Source organism: Apostichopus japonicus, chromosome 17 (assembly GCF_037975245.1).
Source record: "Apostichopus japonicus isolate 1M-3 chromosome 17, ASM3797524v1, whole genome shotgun sequence".
Lineage (NCBI taxonomy): Eukaryota > Metazoa > Echinodermata > Holothuroidea > Aspidochirotida > Stichopodidae > Apostichopus > Apostichopus japonicus.
This window is the reverse complement of record NC_092577.1, coordinates 6,567,049-6,593,331: the sequence shown is the minus strand read 5'-3', so window position 1 is coordinate 6,593,331 and position 26,283 is coordinate 6,567,049. Positions and strand designations below refer to the sequence as shown.

General features: G+C 37.2%; 3 protein-coding genes across 3 annotated transcripts in view; all 3 read left to right on the top strand.

Annotated features, from left to right (window-relative positions):
* The window catches only part of LOC139985115 (NLR family CARD domain-containing protein 4-like), a 373,980-nt gene that overhangs the window by 132,076 nt on the left and 215,621 nt on the right, over positions 1-26,283 (top strand). The window lies entirely within an intron of this gene.
* LOC139984440 (uncharacterized) lies at positions 1,103-10,077 on the top strand. The gene is made up of 6 exons (XM_071998354.1): positions 1,103-1,799; positions 2,455-2,592; positions 3,253-3,415; positions 6,100-6,289; positions 8,264-9,963; positions 10,011-10,077. Exons 2-6 carry the CDS (start codon positions 2,463-2,465, stop codon positions 10,075-10,077), a joined length of 2,250 nt encoding a protein of 749 aa, XP_071854455.1. The 5' UTR covers positions 1,103-1,799; positions 2,455-2,462.
* Positions 9,711-16,621, top strand: LOC139954761 (uncharacterized). Its single transcript, XM_071954683.1, has 4 exons — positions 9,711-11,747; positions 12,546-12,614; positions 13,406-13,468; positions 14,412-16,621. The coding sequence occupies exons 1-4, from the start codon at positions 10,130-10,132 to the stop codon at positions 14,609-14,611; spliced, it is 1,950 nt and encodes a 649-aa protein (XP_071810784.1). The 5' UTR covers positions 9,711-10,129; the 3' UTR covers positions 14,612-16,621.

Sequence of the window (26,283 nt, the reverse complement as noted above, 5' to 3'; positions counted from 1 at the left end):
ACTGCTTTGGTTCGAAGTTTAACATATAACACAGCCCAACCAGCTAACCAAGTCTTTATACTTCATGTTTTTGTCGCATTCAGTTCGTTGTAGATGGTCCATAGCCTAGACAGTCTTTGCAAGTGAAAAAAGAAATGGGACTGAAGCGAGATGTCGTCCGTTGTGTATTATGTACTTGTGGCTTTGTTAATAGTTTCTCTTGTGCTTGCTTTAATTGTAATTAAGTTATTGTGTGATTTGGAATCCATCCAGCGAGAAGGATACTCTGCGATTTTCAACACAACTGGGCCATATGTAACAAGAACTGGTGACAATACTAATACTTGTATGACCAGGGATATTATGAACAGTCTTGAAGACGGAGAAATAAGCAGCTCAAATGAGGAGGTGACGGTGGTTATTCGCGAAACGTCTCTTTAACTTTTCGATAAACTCAAAAGTTAACTCTGCTAACTTGTTTCGTCGGTATCGAGCATTTTTACTTTATCTCCAGTAGCGATTATTCTTCGAGTGTTACGGGGGACTGCCGGGCTGTTTGTCATTGGATCTTTGCAATCGTAAAGACAGTAATTTGGTCTTAATTGTTTGACCGAATTTCAAGTATACGTAAGTCACATTTTAGGACTATACTAATTGGCTATAAGTGTCCGACATTTTTCTTTCAACTCACTCGTCGCAGTTGTTACATAGTAGCCTGCCTATAGGTTTAGTTTATCACTCAAATATAGCAGACTAACGTAGATATCACGTAGGCCTACGTACTGTAAGCTTTTGCGGTTAACAGGTTACTTCAACGACAGTTGGGTCGCGTCTTAAAAACATGCCTATTTAAACAATGTCAGTTGCAGGTTTTCTTCGTAAGAGCAGTTATATCTACACATCCAGGGGGGGGGGGGGGTAGGAAGCTTCCAAAAAGAGTGTGTCACTTAAAGATATATGATGTGTAGTATGCTATCAATACTATTATATGGTGCACAATAATTAAAATAAAATATTAAAATTAACAAAGGCTTAAGATATCCAACAGACAGTTCTTCATCAAAGGGGCACATTTTATTTGCCAGTAGGGCACATTTGCTATTTGGAAAATAGTGGGGGCACGTGCCACCCCCCCCCCCCACCCGGCTCCTGACCCCTGTACACTTCTTTATTCATTCCTTTGAAATCAGAAAATAAAAAAAAATAAAAAAAGTATAGTACCCCATATAGTATTTTTTCTTCTGTGCAAGTTCAGTCCCATATCCTCTCCCACCCCGCTTTGAAAGCGTATATGCACGTACAGTTAATTCATAAAAAAATAAAGAAGGCCTATTTATCAGCTAACGAAAAGGCAAATTAACCATTTTCCACCATTTCTTTCTGTGGGTAGGGTAAACGGGACCTTGAAGATGCTTGCTTGGAGGGTACCTAGCTTAGGAATATTAAATGACAAACGTTCTCTAGTGGGCCACTAAAACCTTTGATGTAATGCAGACAATATCCTGTCATATCTGACAAGTGAAATACATTCCTAAAGCTGGCTATGGATTTAAATAATTTTCGCGCCATTTGGCAACTTGAACAATTCAATTCATTCATAGTGCATAATATCATGCAGATAGAGCATGATGCATATGCTTGCGTAATGTTTCACTGCGTATACCAGTTTTATATACAATTGAACTGTACAATATACTCAAGCTTTCACCCCTCGACTGCCTTACCGCCATGGCACTGTCATAGAAAGTTTTTATTACGTAATCAGGTACGGCATTTGCAAGTGAAGTTTGTTGGTCATATCTAGCCATACTGATTTAGAGGTATTTTTCGATCTGTGAATCATAAAAATTCAAACTTTGCACCAAAGTAACGATTTTGCAACACTTATTATTATTCGATGCTAAGTTAAGCTTTAGCGTATACTTACCTCGGTAGGCCTACTCAGAGTCAGACACTTAAATAGTGTTAGTACTTAGTAGATTACTACTATAACTATACTACTAGGCGTCGCAGTGCGCGATATGCAAGTTGTAAGCTTGGCCTAATGTCATTGTCAGCGCCAGGGGGTAACTTAGGCCTTGGGCTATCCAGAGGCTAATTAAATATTGTAGGCATACCATCGTTTACTAATTTTAGCTGTTGATTCGAGTGTGCAGGACTGGCTGATCAGTGGTCTTTGGCTATCACAGCCAGCAAGTAACAGAACACGCGAAATTTGTGGCAAAAACAGAGTTGTTACAGGATCACGATAAATATTTTGGAATATATTTGGTTGCAAGCCTGGAATGGCCAGCCGACTCTTCTGCTGAGCAACATAAAAAAAAAAGATAAAAAACTTAGCGGAATGAAATACAGACCTAAATGGTTAAAGGTCCTTAATATAAATATTGTAAATATTGAATTGATTTGAATATTGGTTAATGCTTGAAATGGATAATTTTCCAAGCAATCAATCCATTTCTCCTTCATTCACAGTTTTACTAATGCCACTGACGAGAAGTTCAATTCAGCGACAGGGGCTTAGTAGCACCCCTCGTGAAGACGCTGAGAGGGCATGCCGGGCCGGCAAGGATAATGATGGTTTTTCTGTCATATTTATAAACGATTTCATAGGTATGTATTTACTTTGCAGGTGTGACAGATTAAAGGTACATATCAAACACCACTCCTTTACCTACAGTCGCTATTCAGGATGGAAAGCATGCTTTTCAAACAGGTTCACAAGGTGCACAGTTCTCTATGCAATAAAAGTTCAACTTCCTTCCCTCTGGGCCTTATATGTTGCAATTAAGTTAAATTAAATTTGATGACAATGTGAGGGAATTAATTTTCCAACCAACTTCTTATTGTAGATGATTTTTTGCATACATGGACCTTGACTATCTGCTGTGAAGTTTTTCATAGCTGCAGCTGTACTTTGAATTGAGTAGGCCTGCTTTATCAAACTAAAAATTAAGAATATTATCTTGCTCAGGCAGCTCAAGTATCCTCCCATAATTACCTTCATTGTCATGAGTACAGTAGTGCACATCCCCTCTTGGTAAACTTGTGGTCAGCTGCAAGGAGTGAAACTACATGGTCCCAGGATAGATTCACGATTGTATAAGCACAAATTTGACTTACCAAACATTTACTTGTTTTCCATTGAGCCATCTCTATTAATACACCAGAATTTAGGATTATGTTAGCAATTGAGTTTGACTGCAGTATTATAATGAGTTTAGAGCACTACATTTGTAACGATTTCGCCATATCTTTGTTTTTAACTTGTAGGATCTGGCGTCTTTGTAGCTAAAGATGTCCGAAAGGGAAGCTTCTTACTAGAATACAGTGGAGAGCTAATAAGTGCACGTGAAGGAAGAGAAAGAGAGAAGAATTATCCTCCAGAAAAGGGGTCGTTTCTTTTTTTTTTCAAACACAATGGAAGTACAAAATGGTAAGTACGTGCGCATTTCAACTTAATATGTAACATTTAGTGTTTGGCTGACAATCGGCATCGGACTGATTATCAGGCAGTCTGTAAATAATCGACATCGGCAAAAATCTATATTCCTACCGATTATACAAACCCAGTTGTTACTTTTCTGAAACTACCATGATTGTATTCATTAAAAATCACTAGTTTACTTCAAACTGCATCAGGACAAAATAAAATTATTATATGTTTGTTTCATACCCCTTTAATCCAGAAGTGGAGGGATTTAATTTAATCATTTAGCAGTGTGTACCTCTGTATGATTTATTTTGGTATTCATGTATAAACTTTGTACATTAGGATGCAGTGCAACCACTTACAATGAGCACATGTTCTGCAATACATCACAGAGGAGTGTTGTGGAGGGAGCCTTGCATTGTATGTATATGTGCCTAGCCCTAAGCCCTACATAGCAAACTTGAGGCTACAGTACAATTTCAAAGTAACAAGATGAAGCCTACACCACGAGCAGGGTGATATAAAAGACACTATGCAGCTGAAGTTCCTTTACCACATTCTCGATAAAGGATTGCCAATCCCGTCCTTGTGAACTAATCAGTAAAAAAGTTAATTGCCGATTACGGTATAATCAGTCAAACACTAAGTAACAATTATACCGGATTAGTAATATATATACGTTATCTGTTTTACGCTATTTTGTTTGAACTTGCAACAACTTCAAAGTGATGGTCATCCTACTAGATATATTTTGCATTGTTTCACTATAAATTATTGAATAACAAGGGTGAATTACTTGTATGACAGGCCTGTATGCAAGATCTTGCAATGAGAGGGGAGGCGAGGGGGGGGGGGGGTGTTGGTGGGTGATGAATTTTTAGGAATTGACCTGTTCCTGTTCACTATCTAAGTGGAGTGCCACCTTCAGTTGCTACATAGCTTTCAAAGAAGATTTTTGCCAAATAATATGGAGCGATGTAAGCTTCATCAAACATTTTGTATGTTGAGATCTCATATTTTAAGAAATTTACTGGTAGGAATTAGGGCAATAACCATGTATAAATAATAGTGCGTTCTGATGCTAGCCATAGCCTTTATTTCTGAGGGGACATAATATGGGCAATAAAGTGTATCAATATTTTAGAAAGTTGAAAGTGGGTCAGAATTCCTTTTTTCTTATGACAACACAATTGTGAAAGCTAAGCAACACATATGCTCAGGGGAAGAAAATAACAGTAAAGCATTGGGGGCCCACAACTCATGCATCTGGGTGCCACCCTTAAATCATGTAGATACCTGAAGCAGAAACTGATTGTTTGGGATATACACAAAAAAAACGCAAAGGAACTTGAGTTGGTCTGCCATCATCTGGGATGGTCTGCCATCGACACAATTGGTATACAGTATCTTGTTTTACAACTAATAGTTGCAACCTGCAGATGTCCATTAGGGTGAAAAGAGTAGGGCATTTAGTGTTTATTCGTGACAATACGAGTGTCTGACTTTAATAATGGCCTAAAGAAAATCATTCCTGCTCCTTGCACACTGACTCAGAAATTGGGGAACGTCAAAACGGACAAGTACAGGGACATAGTACTAAACTATGCAGCACAAAGCATGTTTCACCTTCTAAGGACTACTCATTCAGCAACACAGTGTAGAATTATGTTGAAAAATAAAAACTCATAATGACTTGAGTATGCAGTTTACAGAATCCATATACTGCAAGTATGTGGAGTGAGACATCCTCATGTCTAGAAAATATACATCTCAGCCCAACCCTTCTAAGATAACTAAAGCTCTGAACACTATTGAAGACACCTGTTTATTCCACAACTTGCACATGTACAAGCTGAAACTAGGTCTGATGTTGTTGTTTGATAATAGGTTTGGGTTAATGTGCCAAATTTGGTTCATGTGTGTACATATCTACATAGCATAAATTAATTTTGCATCATATAGCTTAGGTCATAGTAACTAAGGAATGACTGATGTCATTCAAGGTTTAACCTGAATATATACAAGTTGCTATAACTTTGCATCCACAAGTACTGTGAAGTACATTGTTCTAAATATTGTCATGATGTTGTTGAGAGATAACAAATCTGTGCTGATGTATGATAGATTTGATTGATAAATAAAGTGTGGCTCACAGGTATGCTATAACTCATTGAGGAAATGACACCTGCAGTCACCTGCAGATGCAATATAGTGAATAGAAGAACCCTGTCATTGTTGGTGCACATATTAAAGCATGAATACGGTGGGACCTGTCACAAGGTCACTTAAACAGCTTCAAATTAGGGCTTGTTTACATATGCTGACATGTTCAATCTTTCTTAAGGACTTCAAGTATGCCAATGATCAATTTAGCAAGGAACTACTCATTGCATTGATTATTGCTATTTTTATGTTTGTAATTCTGTCTTTGATGAAGATCCAGCTAGGATTCAGAACAATTGTCTAGGCCTGTTGCAGTTCTTAAATAGAGTCCGAGCTGAGCACGTAGTTTGGCTAAGTGAAATATTGCAGTCTCAGTACATGACATAGTTTATTGTGGAGAAAGCTTGTAATATTGTCAAGTGTCAGTCAGGATAGGCAACTTGAATCATGCATCTCTGATTTGCAATTCCTTAACATTTATTGTGTATAATTCTTGTCTTTTCTCTTGAAACTATATTTGATAGTGTTGATGCCACAAATCACCCAGACAGAGCAGGCAGGATGGTTAATGATTCCGATGAGCCCAATGCCAAAATGCAAGTCGTACTTGTAGATGGAAAGCCCCACCTTTGCCTGTTTGCATGTGATTCAATAGAGGAGTACGATGAAATACGTTATGACTATGGAGTGCCAGATCTGCCATGGAGAAAACAGGTTAGTACCACTATGTGCCAGTTGAGAGTTAGTGTGTGTAGACTAGACCAAAAGTACAACCTTTGTAAATTGTATATGAAGGAACCTCAGAACACTACACCTAACTTGCCAATTCAAGGAGTGTGTGAGGAGTCATGTATTGGTGTTGTAAGTGATCACTAAAAGGTATTGTAGTGAAAGCAAACAGCAAGGTAAGATCCATGTTGGCTATAAACTGAATCTTCTAAAGACATTTTTCTGGGAAAGAAATGGGCATAGCCAAGTTTCTCAACCATGAGAATTAGTATATGTCTGATATAAGTGCATATTGGAAAGACCCCCCCCCCCCAAAAAAAAAAAAAAAAAAAAAAAAATCTTCTAATTTATGCACCTAAATAATGCTCATTATGTAATGTCAGTGTTGTAGTAGAGTCCAGTAGATAAGAATTAAAGTCTGATTCTAGCTAGTCCAAGTCCAGTACAAGTTTGAGTCCAAACCAGACCATGCGATTAAGTCAGAGATAAGTTTGAGCCATTGGCACCTGAGTCCAAACCTGGAATGACAACTCATTTGAGTTGTCATATGCAGCTGGATAATAAATGGGAGGAGCATGCATTGCCCAAAAAAAAGACTTAATGGATGCATTGATTTTCCCCTTACTATATGCTAAATGTTACTAGTCATAAATGTTTTCATACACTTTCTTATTCATCAAAGTGATCTTGTCGACATACTGAATCTCTGCAAAGCTGACAAAAAATTATCTGACGGTGTCACTGTAGGTGACAAATTGAGTACTTTAAGACCCATCTTGGCAATTTGCATCATACTTATCAGGAATAAATATTTGTTGACATTATGTGTGTTAAAATTCACCTGTATAGACCTTACACTCAGAATTATCTGCAGGCCCTATAATTAACAAAAATTGTGAGTTGTCCTTCAGACAACCTTCTTTTTGAAAATTGGATTGCCAAAATAATTTTTGATTGTCCGAAAAGAAAAGGCAGAAAGACAACTTATGTTTTCTTTTGTATTGAATTATCTATTTCAGAAAAAAAATGTTGGTGTGCTTTTTTAATAGAACACTACTTTGGAACCATTCATAATTTGTTTGCTCAGAATGAGTTTTTGTCCTTTGCTATGAATTAATTATACCCCAAAATTATGTAATATTGTATTCTTGAATGAAAGAAGATACAAACATACAGTTGGCAGCATAGGATTAAGGATTGGCCACCTACTAAAGACCTTTAACATTTACTGTTACTCACCCAAAGACTCATGCTTGCTTAATAGCATATAACTTGCTCAAGAAAAGGACAGCTTAGCTTCATCTAAAATATTGGCAGTATATTGGCATTGTTTAAGACATTAGCCTAAACCCTCAAGACATTACTTACAAAGGTTATGAAGATTCATGAGCATTGCTGCTGTAGTTTTAAACCTAGTGTCTGAACAAATCAGTGAATCTGGGTGAGGTTTCTGCAGGAGGCATGGCTTTCCCTTCCCTTTGATAATATGTAGCTGGATGGATGGAACATTGTGCACAATTTTAGGGAAATGTACCAGTGCTAGTTGTGTATATCTGAATATAGGAGTGACTTGAACCTGACGGATGGGTCTAAGGGGAGGGGAATTTCTTTTGGAAATTAAGCCGATAGATGCAATATGGTTCAATATTTTTAGTTTTTCCCAGTGCAGTTGTTGTGTATTGGAGTAGTGCTTAAGGGGAATGTGAACTGATTCTCAAAAGAGCAGCAGTTACCAGTAAAAAACACTGCCAGTTTGACAGTGAGCTGTAAGTAGAAGCTTAGGTATAGCTCTGATAAAAATTCATTATTGATACTGGAGAAATTCCATAAATATGTGCATGTGAATGCACTTGCTACTCAACCTCCAGGTGTAGGAAAAAGAAAGTGGTTTTGCTAATAGAACTTTTATGAGTTAAATTAATTTCAGTCATATTTTTTCTATTTCCTATTCTATTGAAGATGCTCCATATGGAACACACTGAAGCCAGCAGAGTCCAAAGAGCTGAGGGAGGAGTATCCCACAGCATCGTACATGATGATGAGGCTGCATCAATGGATGTGTACATAGACACGATTACCAAAGTAATAGATGATTTAAGTGAACAATTGAAGTGTAATTGCACTGCAACAAATCTAGATGGAGAGAGACATATGCTTGAAGGAGATGGCAGAGATGGAGACCACAGGAGCTTCAATAGAAAATCAAGTGCTAAAGTGCAGAAGATTGCAGGAGGATTGAAGTATCCTACCAGATGCAGCGAAGCAACAAATTTGAACAAAACAACTTATGAGGTTAGGCCCACAAATAAGGAAATTGTTCCCAATAGTCAATGTGGAATTAACAGAAGTAAATCCACAATGGGAGATGATGGTTCTTCAACTCAACAAACTACAGCAACAAAGGTGCGTGAAACAAACCCTAACCAAAGTGATGGAAATAGGCTGAATTGTTCTACTAATGATTGTGAAGTGGGAGTTACATGTATAACTGATAAGCCAACATATGAAAGCAAAGTTCAAAGAAATCTACATGAGATGAATAGTGATAAGTCGGCTGGACAAAATGATAGTGCTTCAGATAAGAAGAGCAATGACAAAGAACATGATTTCAACATATGTCATAATGAAAGAGGGGTTAATATTTCATCCAGCAGCACAGACACCACTGACACAACAAACATTGGATATCCAGTTCTTCACAGTACTTCAAGGAATGAGATGAGGGTTCCCGATACCCTACTTGGGATTGATAGCAGTGGATTGCCTGAAGTTGAATCAGACAACAGCTTGGTCAAAAACCGGGACCCCAACATCTGTCACAAGGAAAGAGGAATACAGTTTTCATCAGGCCAGACTGACACAACAAAGATCGTAAAATCAGCTCATCTTAGTAATGCAAGGAATGAGAAGAGAATTCCCAATACTCTACATAGCATGGATAACGGTTACCTGCCCGGTGATGAAGGTGATTCAGACAACAGCAGTGATGAAGACAGCTATCACAAGGAAAGAGAAAAAAGGGTTTTAACCAGCCAGACTGACACAACAAAGATCAGAAAATCAGCTCGACTTGGTAATGTAAGGAAAGGAGAAAACACAACAAATACACTGTATAGCACAGATAACAGTGGCTTGCCCGAAGTTGATGAAAGTGATTCCGAGAACAACAGCAGGGATGAAGACTGGGAACCTGAAATCTGTCACCAGGAAAGAGGGCTAACATCAAACAGCAGTGACAAAACAAATGTCATAAAACATGGTGCCGCTCTTCAGGGTAATTCAAAGAGTACAAGAAAAGTTCCCTATCCTCTGCGTTTTATTAAGAACAGTGGCTTGCCTGAATGTGATGAAAGTGATTCAGAAGACAGCTGCGATGATGACAGAGACTCCAACAACTGTCACACGGGAGGAGGAATAAAGATTTCATCCTATAGCAAGATCAGAAATCCAGTTCTTTGGGGTACTGCAAAGAATGAGGAAAGACTTCCAAATCGTCTGTGTGAGACATATAACAGTGGCTTGCCTGAAGGTGATTCAGACAACAGCAGTGATGAAGACTGGGGACACAACAGCAATGAAAGTGTTAGCAGTTTTCATGAAAGTGGATCTGAAAGGAGCAGTGAATCTGCATGTGAAGAAGAACCCACAACAGCTGAAGCGCAACCATTCCACATTCAAGAATCAATTGTTTCATCTTCTGTTTCAGCCTCACAAAAGAGAAAATCAAAGAAGCATTCTGCAAGGTGCCATGGGGCAAGAGTGTCAACTACTAATAATACTAGCGGTCAAAGGAAATGGGACAAAAGACACTACTGTCCGTATTGTATGGAATCATATGCCAAACTGCCCAGACATCTCTTCTCCAATCATGGTAGTGAGAAGGACGTACAAGAAGTCATGTCATTTGATAAGAAGTCAAAACAAAGAAAGAATTTGCTAAATCTACTTCGAAATAAAGGAAATCACGCCCACAATATAGAAGTTATTCGAGAGCAAAGAGGTTATCTGATACCAAGCAAGCGACCACAGTATAATGTGCCATCAGATACCTACATTCCATGTGATCAGTGCTTTGGGTACTATATGAAATCTAAAATGTGGAAACATGTCAAAAACTGTGCTGCACAAGTAAAGAAGAGGAAAAGGGGAACTAGGCACCAGTCTAGATGTGCTCTTCTCTTGCCTGTTGCAATGCCAGTTGAAGATTCTTTTCGGCAGATTCTAGGTACCATGGTAAATGATGATATCAGTCTCATTTGTAGAAACGACCGTCTTATCCTTACCTTTGGGCAAAAGCTTCATGAAAAAGCTGCCACTGAATCCCGTCAGTATATCAGTCAGAAGATGAGAGAACTTGGAAGGTTCCTCAAAGTCATGCAAGTAGCACATCCTGACATCTCCTGCCTGGAAGAATGCATTTCTCCCCAGCAGTATGACAATGTAGTCCGAAGTGTTCGACAGTGTGCTGGATATGATGGTGCAAAGCGACAATACCAAACACCTTCTTTGGCATTGAAACTTGGTCATTCTCTAAAGAGATGTGCAGAGATATGTAGATCGAATGGCATAAAATTGGCTGACGATGCCATGAAGGAACGTGCAGAAAGATTCCACGATCTGTGTTGTCTGGAATGGGCTAACAATGTGTCCTCACATGCTCTGACAACTCTCTACAGGAACAAATTTAACAAACCAACAATACTACCATTGACTGATGACGTCTGTTTGCTACATCGCCACCTATCCTCTATTATGGCAGATGCATCACAACGAATGCAGCAATCTCCAGACAGATTAGCATGGTATCAATTAGCTGAAGCAACCCTTGCAAAAGTGATCTTATTCAACCGAAGGAGAAGTGGAGAGGCAGAGCGAATGTCTCTTAGTGACTACCAACACATCGAAAGACACGTCAACACTGACATCTTTGATGGGCTTTCCAAGTGGGAGAAAAATCTGTGTGAACGATTGAAAAGAGTTGAAGTTCGAGGAAAACGGGGGCGGAAAGTACCAGTACTCTTTACACTAGAAACAGGGCAATGTGTGGATATTCTTGTGAAAACCAGAGAGGCTGTAGGTGTGAGCAAGGAAAATGTGTACTTGTTTGCCCAACCAAACGTTGACTCGTTAGCTTCCTTGCGAGGACATGATTGCTTAAGGAAACTTGCAGCTCAGTGTGGTGCCAAGAACCCCTCAGCATTGACATCAACAAAACTAAGGAAGCAAATTGGGACAGTGTCACAACTCTTTTGCCTCAAAAGAAATGAGATGGACATATTGGCAAACTTTCTTGGCCATGATATCAGAGTTCACAGGGAGTACTATAGATTACCAGAGGACACCCTTCAGATGACTAAAGTAGCCAAAATACTGTTTGCCATGGAGAAGGGAAACATGCCCCAGCCAAATCAGGCTCTGGATGATATGGAGCTCTCATTGGATGGTAAGCCAAAATCACAATAGGCTTAACGTTTAAACATCATGTGACTTATCAAATGGGGAATTTAAGTGAAACCAAAAGCAACATATTCTGATGGTACCAGAATTCAGTGAACTATTTCTGCACATTGTTGTTGTCAAGAACATTTCATATTCAGAAGTGTGTATTAAACAGTGAACGCAGGCCAGACATGTATTTAAAGTGTGTGGTGATCAACAGTGCTGTTTTATATCTTCACACATCAGTTGAAGCTAATTGTAGTAGGTTGATTTTATAGTCTCTTTATTCCAACGATAAGGAAAGAAGTTTTTTAGAAAATTTCTGAGAATTTAAATTGATTATTGAAAGCTATTCCTCTCCATGCACGTAAAATAATTTTTCTTTCATTCAAGTCTCATGTTTTCAGAGGTTTTAGAGTTTTTGCTTTAATGTAGATCCGTTGGATTAATTAAGGGGTACTTTATAGTCAGATAAAGTCATGTTGTACTTCACTATGACAAGTTAACATCATATATTAAATTGTGACCTTATCTACTTGTGATTTTAAGCATTGCTGCATACACTTCAGTTATCTTTTCCTTTGAACACCTGTTTAGAAAAGAACTGTCATACTAATTTCCTTATAACCTTGCTTGCTTCACTGATGTTTCTCATAGTCACCCATCTCTTTTCACATTCAGATAATATTTTCCCTTTTAAGGAAAAAGTATGCTTGCATCAGCAATAAAAATGAGTAACTGTAAGAACTGGAGTAAAAATAACTACCAAAACATTGGTACATCTTTTTGTTTTTACTTCCAGATTGCAGCTCTGATGATAACGAGGGCAGTGATGAAACAATGGAACCCCAACTGACCAAGAAGAGAAAATGTATGTTTGTTTTTGAAAGGAACAAGCTTTTTGCAAAGTTGTATTGCATGAGGAAAATGTTGCTGGTTTTACATGCCAATATGTAACAGCATTAAATGACTAACACTCTGATCATGGTATTATTGCAGCTATTCCATTTTCAAAATCAACAACTACCACATACAGGCATTTTCTCTGTCACCCATGATATTTACCTGTTGAGGGCAAGCCCAGGGTTTGGAGTTATGAAACCCTGTAAGTCATCTATTGACAATATTTCTGTGGTTTTAAGGAAAGCATTCTGGTGTGCTTTAGGAACAATTCTTTGAAGAGTACATTTACAGAAGAGTAAAGGGACGTTGACATTTCCATTTCCACATCTATGTGCTGCCCACATTATGTTCAAATCATGTTGGGTATTTGTGTGTGAAATTACTCTGATGTTGCACCCACTCATTAAAGTAAATCCATGTCTGCTGCCTCTGATCGAAAAAGCACTTAGATCATAGACAATCGACTTGCAATGTGCTACCATCTCAATTGAGCTTTCCTATGAGATAACTCCTTTGAACCATCTGGAAATTTAGATAAGTGTAGCTCCATATTTTATGCAAGAAAACAAACTTGGAAATGTCTATAAGTTTATTGTGTTGTTAGGATTGTTTTTTAATTGTAATTTTGTCACTCATCTCTTTTATGCATTTGGATCACAGTGTTTGATATAAAAGAAGCAAAAATGGTTGACATAGGAAACAAACATAGTAAAGATAAGCAATAAAACAAATTGTATATCTTTTCACATGTGCATACAGATTGCAGTTCAGATAGTGGTGATGAGGCTAAGAAGCCCCAAAAACTCAACAAGAAGAAAAAAGGTATGTCTGTTTTAAAAAGAAGACTTCTCCTAAAGTTACTTTCTCAAAAAAAATTGAACAAAACCTGGTAAATATGTGGAAAACCTGGTTCAAACAGTGCGCATCGTGTTTCCTGTAGTGCTTAGAAAAATATGCAGTTTATGTTTTTTTAGGACAATATTTATTAATTGCTCCTCTTCTTTGTTCACATTTTATATCATAGTTAGGATTTAGAGGAAGAATAGTATATTTTAAAAATATTGGTAGAGATGTCAAATTTTATGTTTAAATGAGTAAACTCAGAGTGGGAAAATAATGCTTGTGCCACATATTCAAATAATACAATTCAAGGTGCTCTTCTTGGAAGCACTGACATGTTCTCCTACATTTTTGTATAAGTAGAACTGGGGATTCACAGTGCCATGCGCCCTCTCCCCCACACTCCCCCATCTTAAAGGCATTTAAGACTCGCCACAAACCGCGCTCTGAAAAGTTAACTTTCCGTTGCTTGCAAATGACGTTTTCTTCTTGTCGCTACAAAATGCAGACAGTAATGAAACGTGATCCCTTGTTATCTTTTATCTAGACCTGAGATGTCCACGCTGCTATGTACACTGTGTTGTGGGTATTGACTGTAGCTGTATATATTGACTGTACACTATAGTGTCTAATTACCGACAGTAACAAGCTGTGTGTGTAATTTGTTGGGATCTATGGTAGTGCATGTCTAACACTTCTGTTACATCTCATTCGAAACTAGGTCAGGTTACAGGCATGAGACGTTTCTTTGTGCGCGAGTCTTCACACCCTAAAACTAAATAATATCAAGCTTTTTCAGTTTTTGTTTTTTCACAAAGTCATTTGTAAGTGAAGGGGGTGTGTCTGAGGGGGCTGATAGGGCAAAAAAAACGAAAAAAAAATAGCACTTAAAGAAGGATTGATTAATGTTTTTTACTTTTTACAGGTGGAAGAAATTTTTGGAGTGAAGATGAATCAGCCAGAGTTAAGGAATATTTCAAAACAGATATCAGACTAATGAAAGTCCCTGGAAAACTGAAATGTCAGATGTTTCAGAAGGAGTATCCACTTCTGAAAAATAGAGATTGGACCAGTATCAAATTTAAAGTCTATAACATAATACAAAAACGACGGAAATCAACTTAATTTTCACTTCGATGTTGCACTAACCCAGCGCCACAGGTATACTAGTATGTAACTTAACTCCTGATATATTCCTTACTTAATAACTGTAATTACTGTAAATATGATCTGTTCAAAATTTAAACTGTTGTTACATGATGACCTAATGCTGTGTTCTTTTTGCATATTTTCGGACATCATTTTATCTTTCTTCTACTTCAACTCGTATGATAACATAACATAATACAAGAACGACAGACATCAACTTAATTTTCTCTTCGAGGTTGCACTAACCCAGCGCCGCAGGTATACTAGTATGTAACTTACTCCTGATATATTCCTTACTTAATAACTGTAATTACTGTAAATATGATCTGTTCAAAATGTAAACCGTTGTTACATGATGACCTAATGCTGTGTTCTTTTTGCATATTTTCAGACATCATTTTATTCTTCTTCTACTTAACTTGTATGATAACAAGCATACATCACAGTAATAAAAGTGTGAAAATAGTGTGATTTAACAGGATTGGAGTTCGAACTGGCAACTTAAGTTTGTAATTCATTGGAACGAATGAAGTTTCATAAATAAAACGGTTGAGAACTTACTTCTGTGCGTTCATATGAAGTTGCTTTGTGAAACATCTAGAAACATGGCAGCAAAGCGTGGTAGAAGAATATTCCATCTTGTTGTAACTTGACTTCCTTGGACAATCGGAAACTGAGTTTAACTGTGATATAGGACTGTTTGATGAAGCTTATTAAAAGGGCATTTCTTTCCCTTAGGCTGCCTTTAATATTTCGTGTATACGGTATCCTTATACAGTAGTTACACATGTGCGTAATTAGCCTACTGCAGGAAAAATTACAACATACACAATGATACAGTATGCTATACCTTGTAGGCTATGTCATTAATTGTCAGTGTTATTTAATACTTGATAATAGTGAACATACTGTTACTGTGTTTAGCTAGTACTGTACATTTTACGGACCCGGGTTTCCCAGATATAGTCCCATGGTATATGCTTGATATTATGGTCTAAAGTAAAGCAACCTACTTTATAATATGCCAACAGTGGCATTTGTCACCACAGAGCTAAATATAGGCAGAATGTTGCGCCACCACCAGTGATTTGTTATGCCCCAAACTGCCAAAGTGTAACTTAAAAAAAAACATTAAAAAAACCGTCAGCAAACTGCATATCCACTAAAACTTGAGCCGGTGTAAGAAAATGTGTAAAAGTAAGTCTGCCGAACTTATGATCCTAGCAGGATCTTCAGAGGCTAAATGACACAATGAAGAAGATCCTGCTAGGATTGAAACGTCGGTCCAACTTACTTACACGAAGTCTACCTTAGTAAAACTTGTGATCCTAGTTATGTACATGCATGGGGGTGATGGGCAATTCCCCCGAAAAACTCAGGAAAAAATCTCTAGTAGAGAAAATCAGTCTGAAAACAATTGTAATCAACATATGCAGTTGAATTTCAAATTAAACGGACAGACTACATTTCACCTTCATGCATGCTTACATTTTGTCAGTACTGCAGTAATTGTTTATCTGAGCTCAAGGTCTTCTGTTGATTCTCTACATTTACTTATGCACAGCAAAAGTGTGAGTGAAGTTTATTGTTATCATCATATTCAAGACTGTCAACTAACTTACTCTAATCCAATCCCTTACAAAAGAAAATCAGTATATGCAGGCTGAGGATTTGTTCTAACTGCCATTAGCAATCAGAAATTTAGATATAACAGTATAATGAGAGCAGATTAAGGAAAACCTTAATGAACACAAACAGTGTAAAAGTATAACACTTCCATCGATAAACATGATCTTTGTATTACAGTAATGGCAATGTACTTTGTCATATTTTGTCAAATTCTTTGATAGTTATACTACCTGCCATCAGACGACCATGACCTTTAAACCATTAAAAGCCTGGTAGTTCTGTAGATCATACAGATTTGTGGGTTCTGCCCTTAGCATTGTGCTCTGAATGGTCATGTGTCCGCCTCCTAGTGTTCATATTTTTTTATATTTTTTTTTATTATTTATTTATTTATTTATTTATTTATTTATTTATTTATTTATTTATTTATTTATTTATTTATTTATTTATTTATTTATTTATTTATTTATTTATTTATTTATTTATTTATTTATTTATTTATTTATTTATTTATTTATTTATTTATTTATTTATTTATTTATTTATTTATTTATTTATTTATTTATTTATTTATTTATTTATTTATTTATTTATTTATTTATTTATTTATTTATTTATTTATTTATTTATTTATTTATTTATTTATTTATTTATTTATTTATTTATTTATTTAATTTATTTATTTATTTATTTATTATTTATTTATTATTTAATTTTTATTTATTATTTATTTATTATTTATTTTTTAATTAATTTTTTATTTATTTTTTATTTATTTATTTTATTTTTTTCTTCTAGTGTTCATAATTACCAAGTGCATTTTGCTGTTGAAATATACTTGCTTTGAAGTAGACAGAGGCATAAAATTCAATTTTCCAAAAAAATAGTCCAATGATTGTTGTTAGTTAATGTAGCTGTATTTGCTATGGTAGTGGAATAGTCAAAGTCACTGATCTCGGAGTGAAGAGCACAAAGAGAATATTTGGTCACACATCAAGATTCTTATCCATAGTTTTCTGTTTATTGGTTTGATTTAGTTTTGTTGTTTATTGGCTGCTGTGCAGAAACAATAAAAGGTGTTTATCTCACAATTGTTTTTTTTTTCTTTCATTTCTTCTTCATTCTTTTCTCTGTATTCAACAAATGTCATTCCAGAACTCAATTAACATTCCACTATTTGTGAAATATCTTGAATTATCATGTGGATCATTTATATGCCCTTTTAAAGAATCATGCAACTTTTCTCAGGATACAGTCTTTCTCTGAAAGTAGTGCAATGAATTTTTTTGGTATTATTGTATCACTATGGAACAAAAAAAAATTAACTGCAAAGCGAGCAAGAATTGTCGTACCAGGGCAATTCACTACTCTCCTTACACGGTATGTTTGGCTCCCAATAGGCCTATGTGTGAACTTGTTGATCCATGCTTAATGCAGCCCACTTTGCGCGTCAGTTAATTACCTGAAGGTACCAGTTCATTGACCATGTTAACCCCCCTCCCACTTCCCTGTACTTATTATTGTAGTACGCATGCGCACTACAAAATTGGTGTTACTAGTCCTCTCCATCATCTTCATGGCTGGCTGATGAATGCCAGCTGAACATACACTCTTCATAGCATTGTCAAATTCACAGGTTGGCTGTGCAGGAAAAATCCAGACTTGGATTTGCAATGAATTGTGGTGGTGAACAGTTAATTCTGCACACGTAAATAACATAAATCTCATCGCGTAGCTTCTTCAAAACTTAAAATTCTCTACTTTGGTTCGTTATTCTCGAATTAAACAAGACAGGTAACATTTGAACGCAGTTAACGACATCCTGCAAAATTGTTAATCGTATTATCTGTACTACTTCAGCTTTCGCAACATAGTCACTTGTAAAATTATTATTGTGGCATGGCATTATTATATACTATATGGCCGTGTATGGCATATATTACGTGTTTAGGATGATGAAAAACCAGGGCCAGGAAGTCGACCAAGCAGTTTTAAATAGACCGGAGGTAGAGACAATTGCAATGATAGAATATAGACCTACGTGTATTCGTTAGATTAATCGTCCTTTAGGCCTTCGGATGTTCCGTATGCTCTTAAATTTTTGCTAACTAAGCGAGGGTAACATTAAGATGTTAAATTTGACCAATACTCTGTGTATCCTCTGTCACGTCCGAAATAGACATGATTCGTGAATGACAGCTTAGTTCTGATGGTTTTAGTCATCATTTCTTCGTTTACATTGCAGGCATATGCTGGCAAGAGAACTGTTCATAAACATTGCACAATATAGCCTAGCTTTGGTCTACGTTTAAGAACAAAACGCCGAACCTGCTTCTTCGTGACTGAAATAACTTCAAAAGGGCTGCAGTAACAAAAACCCCTCAATTGAATATGAACAACTAACTGAGTTTGACTTTCACCACACACTACAATGACAAGTGTTTGTTTACAAATACAGTTGTTCTAGTTGAACACGAGCACCGCCGTTGAAATTTTACAAATTCAAGTTACGATGACAGAGTTGCCGAGACTACAATTGGACCAAATGATGGTGGTAGGTTATGTCCTCTGTAGTATAATTTGACCTGGTAGCAATAGCAAGACCTCGGAAAGACTTCACAAGTAGAGAAGTGTTTGACTGTCCTCGAAAAAATAGTAAAAATCTAACGACTTTTCCTGTAATATTTCAAGCTTTGCAATAGGTCTTCAGTATCGGGCATACATAATGGACAGCGTTCTACAGGTATGTCATGTACAAACACTGCTAAGTAGTGGTCCTCGAAAGGAGGTGCTTTGTTTAAGTCCTCAAAAATATAGCCATGCGCGTATGCGTGTGTGTGTGTGTGTTGTTACGTTGGAATGCGAGAGGTCTCGATAATTAATTTTAAACGAGACACAAGTCTGGGTTCGTTTCCGTAAGGAACACAGACAAATTGACTAATCTAGAGAATTTGAATGAGAACGTAAACTATATTGAACAATGGAGTTTTAACCAACAACAACAAATGGTAATTACAAATATGTAGACAATTACTCACAAACTTAACAAGATAGGATACACTTTAAAACACGCTGGTCTCTTCCAACGGCGATATCCCTCAGCGGCCACGACCTTGATGACGACGATTCTCGGTCTGTTGTACCGCGAAATTCACTGGTCCTCGACGAAGTTTCTCGCGATCCCAGAAACAGCAGTCACCTTCTTTCCGGCGATGCTCCAAAATAGAAGACGGACTTCCAGCCACAATCGAGTGAAGCACAAGTCGAACTCGCCGACTAAATATTACCAGAGTCAGTCCAAAATCAGCTTGATAGCCACCAACTCCTGGCGTAACGAACTTCCTCAACGGAGACAGAAATTCTTCACCTTCTCCGAAATAAAGACTGGAACACTGTAGTTTCACAGCAAAGTCCTCTTCAAACTTCTGAATGGAAGTGTAGAATCAATCTTGGTATCGATATCTCAACCCCTCAGAAACTACTGGCAGTTGAGCACTGACGATATATAGTAGAATGGTATAATCTGTGTCGTCGCTTGTATTCGTTCAGAAACTGAGAAACTCTCCGATCTGGGCGTGTTTTGATACGATTCGCCATGTCAAGAATCATCTAGATCTTTCTCGAGACACCTGAGTAACAACTCGACCCAGTTTCTCTATTCGCGGAAGTCCTTTGCATATCTCGCGAACATTCCAGAGAATCCACTAAGATGCGTGCACAGCTTACACGCGATTTCACGTAAACCGGCGTTAACCCGAGACCAGCGTGTCATCATAAGGAATATACCAGAACAATCGTGTATTGTAACATTCTGACACGGTAACCCGACCTAATTTCTCAAATATTGATTTATCACGTAGGCAATTTCAAATACTTTCTATATTATAACATTACGTTCCTCACTAGCAGTGACTAGCGTTAGGCTACAATGGGCCCTCGTAACAGTTTGTGTGTGCGCGTGGGTGTGTATGTGTGTGCGTATGGGCAGGTGTGTGTGTATGTTGTAGGTTACGTTATACTCGTATACTTCACAATGAAGGATTATGACGTAACATGACCATATCTAGACAGGTCGTATCTTCATCTGAGTGTTTATGATGTGATAATCGTTTCCTGTCAGATGACGCCAGAATATACTTGTATCGTTATCTACGGCATAATAGTCACCATTAAGATTAGAAGCTGATGCGCATTGTCCGTACCACCAGGCACCAACATAACAATTTGTATGAGTAGGAGTACAACAGCATGATTACGAGAACAGCAGCATGAGTAAAAGTACAGCAGCATGAGTTCAAGTACAGAAGCATTAATACGAGTACAACAGCATGAGTAAGAGTAAAACAGCATGAGTAGGAGTACGACAGTATGAGTAAGAGTACAACAGCAGGAGTACGAGTACAGCAGCAGGAGTACGAGTAGGCTACAACAACATGAATATGAGTACTACAACATTAATGCAATACAACAGCATGAGTACGGTTACAACAGATGAGTAGGAGTACAGCAGCATGGGTACGAGAACAACAGCCTGAGTGCGAGTAAAATAGTATGAGTTCGAGTAAAACAGCATGATTAGGAAAAAAAAGCATGAGTACAAGTACAAGAACATGAGTACCAGTATAAATCCCCTTGGTATGAGTAACAAGGGTAGAAGTACAAGTTTCTGAGCATGATTACACATTGTTACTCTTGCATTAGTATCTATACTATATTTCTAAAATTCCCAGAGAATTCAGGGCTGCAAGTTTTCAACAACAGTTACAAATTTGCTAGAACATGACACAGGTATATAAAAACAAAGTCTACAATCACTGAATAAAGATTCCATTTATATCGTACCTAATATGTGTTTAGACGGGGTCATGTGCAATGCAACAAACAGCTAGAAAGTCTAAGCTGTCAACATATAACACATATTTACACACATACAAATCAATTCTTAGGCAAACATACTTATGTTTTCATGTTAGCAACGTAATACATGATTTTATTTAGGCATATTTCGTTGGAGAGGAATACCACAAAATAACATTTTTTCTCTTTTAATTAGCTAACATCAAGAACACTGACCCTTTGAAACCATCTTTTTGATAACGTCTGGCCAATTTGGATGTTGTCATCTGCATCTTTCTTATCTTTCACTGAATCTTCGAAACAATTTCTATCCGACAAGATCTCAGGTTTACTTGAGCGCTTCAGAATTCACTGCCAGGTACCAGTTCGTCTTTCAGCACACAGAGAATATTATTTTGAATGATATGATGGGACTTCTGAGACAGTTTCCCTCTTTGTAGTAAAACCTTCAACATATGATAAGAACAAAGATGGTGATGAATGGGCACAAAAAGTACTTGTCATGTAGAAAGAAATAGTATCACAAATCATATAAGAACTTTATAAATAGTACAAGCCATAACCCTACCTCCCACCTCCCCAAATTACTTATTACTATGAAAGTTATGTAATTAATGATTCACTAACAATTTGACTGAACCTGAAGTGAAACCATTTTACCCATATACACCAGATAAAACAGTTTAATGATGTACCTAAGATACCTCTGGGCTAAAAGTAAAGACTACATAATATAGCATATAAAAGATACAAAGTTGTGCTTTTCATACTGTTCATGTTAAAGATAGCATTTCATCCCAGCAATCTACAGTTAAGATTTACAGTTAGGTATATTTACTGTTTCCTGTAGGTATCATGAACGCATCTAAGAGAATAATGTTATATATTACACTATAGAGTTCCACAGGCCGCAGTCATGCAGCTTTTAAAAGATCGCAATTTACCAGCAGACTGCACTTTTCCTCATCGTTTCCTAAGTTGTAGGAAGAACCAAGGAGTAAAGAAAAATATATACCTGAGCTGGCGAATGATGTGAAATCAGTGTCCTAAATCTAGAGCTATGTCTGTCATCTCTGAACTGACCAATCTAGATGAAATTAAAATAATAACATCTTGGAAGTAAAGACAATCTGTTATTATATTTCATATCACAGGATCATTCATGTTTCATTAATTGATCCCATTATTATTTTAAAGAAAAAAAGACAATGAAATTTAAGCCAGTTGGTGGCCTTTTGGATCAGAAATTCTCTCCATTCACAAAAGAGAAATATGAAAAGCATTTATCCTGCTCTTTATGACACCGATTAAGCCATCACCCTTAGAATACACCATTGTCTACTTCACCCCAGGTTCCCATATTTTTTACCTCTGCTGACCTCTGACAGTGCCTGAAGAAAGTAGGGTTCATCAAACCAATATAAAGCACCCAGAGTATGAAGTACCATCAAAGTTTCTGTTCTTGACATATTTTGTTCACAAACGTGGTATACTTTGAACTCTGCTTACCACAAAGGAACTTGAACTCCGCCCCCAAAAACTATGGATATCTAATCTAAACAGTATCCACAAACTAATTGAGATTCATTGGAGAGGCCACTTTTCCCTAAAGCCCCTAACCTAGTTACACATTGAAAACACTGAATGGACATTCTACATATATACAGTTGTATCCATAACAACACTTCAACTACTTTAAAAACTAATCACATTTGCTAATGTTACAATTACTTACTAAGGTTATGAGAAATTAGCTCGTCACAGCAATCTCCGATAACCTGATCGGTTGATTTAAATATCATTCGCTTACTACGTTCCTTGTCGAATGTTATTTGATGTATCTAGAATCATTCAAGCTCCGTTTGTGATGAATACAAGAAAGAAAGTACATGCTTATTTAATATGATCTAGGAAATCATGATGAAAATGACTCATGAATTAATGAAATCATGAATAAAGATGAACAATAATATCATGAATAAAGATGATCAATGATATCAATAAAGATGATCAATGAAATCATGAATAAAGATGATCAATGAACATGAATAAAGATGATCAATGAACTATGAATAAAGTTGATTAATGAATCATGAATAAAGATGATCAATGACATAAGTACCTTGAAGAACAGCACAGAGTCAAAACGTTTAGCCTTTATATCCCACCACTGACGTATTGCCTGAAAGAGACAAAAATATTGAAGAGAATCTCGAATGATGACAGATTAGACAAGGCCTATTTGGTGCCCTTATTAGCTGGCTCAAAGTACAGTGTCCATATTCATTCCAGGAAATCCATGGACATGGTTTTCATGTTGCCCCCCCCCCCCCTCACACTCCCACACCCTGACATGCACAGTCAGGACACAAACACAGTTTTAATTGCAAGCAATTATTTTCTAAAAAAAACGTTTCATCTGCAGTTCAACATACCTTTCAAGTTATCGATATATTTTTTCCATTAAGTAACTGAGGTACAGGCTCAGAGATATGAAAACTGTGGCTACTACCAGCATGTTGAAAACTTCTTTCAATGAAATTCAATCACTGCATTTTATATATATTATATATGTAAGGGTTTTACAGTCACTTCTTTAAATGATTATCGTCCAGTGGCCCTTACTTCTACCGTAATGAAATGTCTCGAAAAACTTATCCTTTGTTAAATGAGAGTGGCGTTACCATAGATCCCATGCAAGTTGCATATAGAGCTAATAGAAGTTTTGATGACGCAGTCCTTTTGTTTTTGCATAACATTTTTCAACACTTGGAAACTCCAAATTCTGTTGTTAGGGCCACATTTGTTGACTTTTCGAGTGCCTTCAACTCCATTCAGCCGCACTTATTAATTAATAAACTGTTGGCTATGGGTGTAAATTGCAGGTAACTGTTGTGGATCTTAACCTTTTTCAGAGACAGACCACAGTTTGTTAAATTAAATGACATTTGCTCTGATATTGGATCCGTTAGTACTGGTGCCCCCAGGGATGCTGTCTACCTCGTGTCATTTTCTGCTTATACACTAACGATTGCAGAAGTCGAAGATTTTCTTACTTGGTGCAACCAAAACTACGTAAAATTGAATGGCAAAAAACTAAGGAGATAGTATTTGACTTCAGAAAACAGCCATGTGATCATGCTCAAATCAGGGTTAATGATGAGATTGTCGAAAAGCTATAGAAGTACAGTGACCTAATGTTATTTTACTGTAAAAAACCAGTGTATTTCAAACTTTTACAGATGCGCCAGTCTTGTACTAACCTGAGTAAAGTATTTGACATATTGTAACCGAAGTCGCGAGTCGACATTTTGTTACAGCTCAATTAACTAATAGTGAATATAAGTCTGATACACACTGGCTCGTGCCACAAAACTAAAAACGCACATACAAAGTAAAAAAAAAATCTGAAGTGATTACAACATTAGGTATCAAACGTATGGTCAAGTCCGGCATTTGTGAACAATTGGTATTTCATTCAATTTAGGTATGAATTATATATAGACACAGTCTTTGTTTTTTTAATATATATATATTAATTTTAGTTCTATATCAGGAGGGAAAGACAAAGTATTTTTGGTCATATATCATATATAGATAAATATGTAAATTTACTTATATGGGCTCCTGGCCACGGGCCCTTCAGGCGATCACAGAGCACTTGCCCTAGCTGCACCTTATCCTCGTAACCGGTGCACCGATTAAAAATAACAAAACTTGAACGGTAAAAGGGAAGTAAAAGACGTTGATATAAGGCGGCTCCACCCTCTATAGAAATGATTGGCATTTGGCAAAAAGGGAATAAGAAATGAACAATAAATTAATAGTTATTTCCACTGAACTACTGTACTCCAGAATTGAATATCCTGCTTCTTGTTCCGAAAGGCTCCCAACGAAATGCCAAAAAGTCGGCAACGGGGATGAGGGTGGGAGGGGTGTACCCAGCCCACCACGGGGCTACCCCTGCACCTCATCACGACTGACTCGAATTAAAACTATCAACTTGATACTAGTCAACCAAAAATTGTCCGAGAGTTGAACTGAAATTGGATGGAATTGAAAAAAAAAAATACTAGCTGTCTGCATGGATCATACTCTATACTAGTGTGTGACCATATAGGCGTACGGGCTCTAGTCAACCAGGAGGAACACTGGGGGAAGTTATTTTACTTGCCAGAGAAATTTAAAAAATGCCCGAAAGTTCCTAGCATGATTAATTCATTTCAAACTTCGACGTCAATGAAGGACAAAAGAACCATACAGGCCTATGCCTGACTATAATATCATTGAACCATCACAAAGAACTACTTTTTTAGCTCTTTGGAAAACTCCGAATAATCTTCCATTTGCCGAATCCTGAAACTGGGAAGTACGGGGTGGGGGGGGGGGGGATACGTCTTGATCCGCAAGTATAGTAAACGCTCACCACAACAAGTGTGTTTAGCTTGGGACTATAGAATTGTCAACCTTGTAAACATATATTTTGGGGGGATGGGGGGGAGGGGAGTCGGCAAATTAAAAAGTACAGGGTAAACAGAGGGAAGGAAATACATCAGTGCATGAGAGGAGGTCAGAGACAGGACTGATTGATCGTGTCGATAGTTTTTTTTTTTATATATACATGTGATACACGAAGATAGACGTAAAATGTAGCATCGTTTCGACACTACAAAGGTGACCCTCCTCCGCCCCACCTCCCACACACACCCTCCCCACGTTCAATATCATATCCCCCCCCCCCCTTGCCAACGGAAATAAACACACAATTATAAATAAACCGATACAGATATTTGTACCCGCTGTTAATCCGCAACTATTCCGGCTTGTTAAATTGTGTAGATTGACGGACTTTACTGCTTGTAGGCCTGCTAATTGTTTCTCCCTGATCGAATTTCCCCAACCTTGCCAGCCTTGAATTAGAGGGTGGCCAAGCGACAAAATGGACAAATCAATTGATCTCAATCTGGAGATGCAGATGTATCAATAGCTGCAGATCCAACGGTTGTGAATGTCGCACGACCTGTTAACGAAAGTCTAGTAAAGTGTTTGCCCCTGTCGTATGTATGGTCTCTTTTGTTCAGATACGTTATTTTACTTTCCCCGGAATACGCCTCCGTGTTTAGCAGCCTTTCGTTCGTCAAATTACAATCTCGATACTGTGT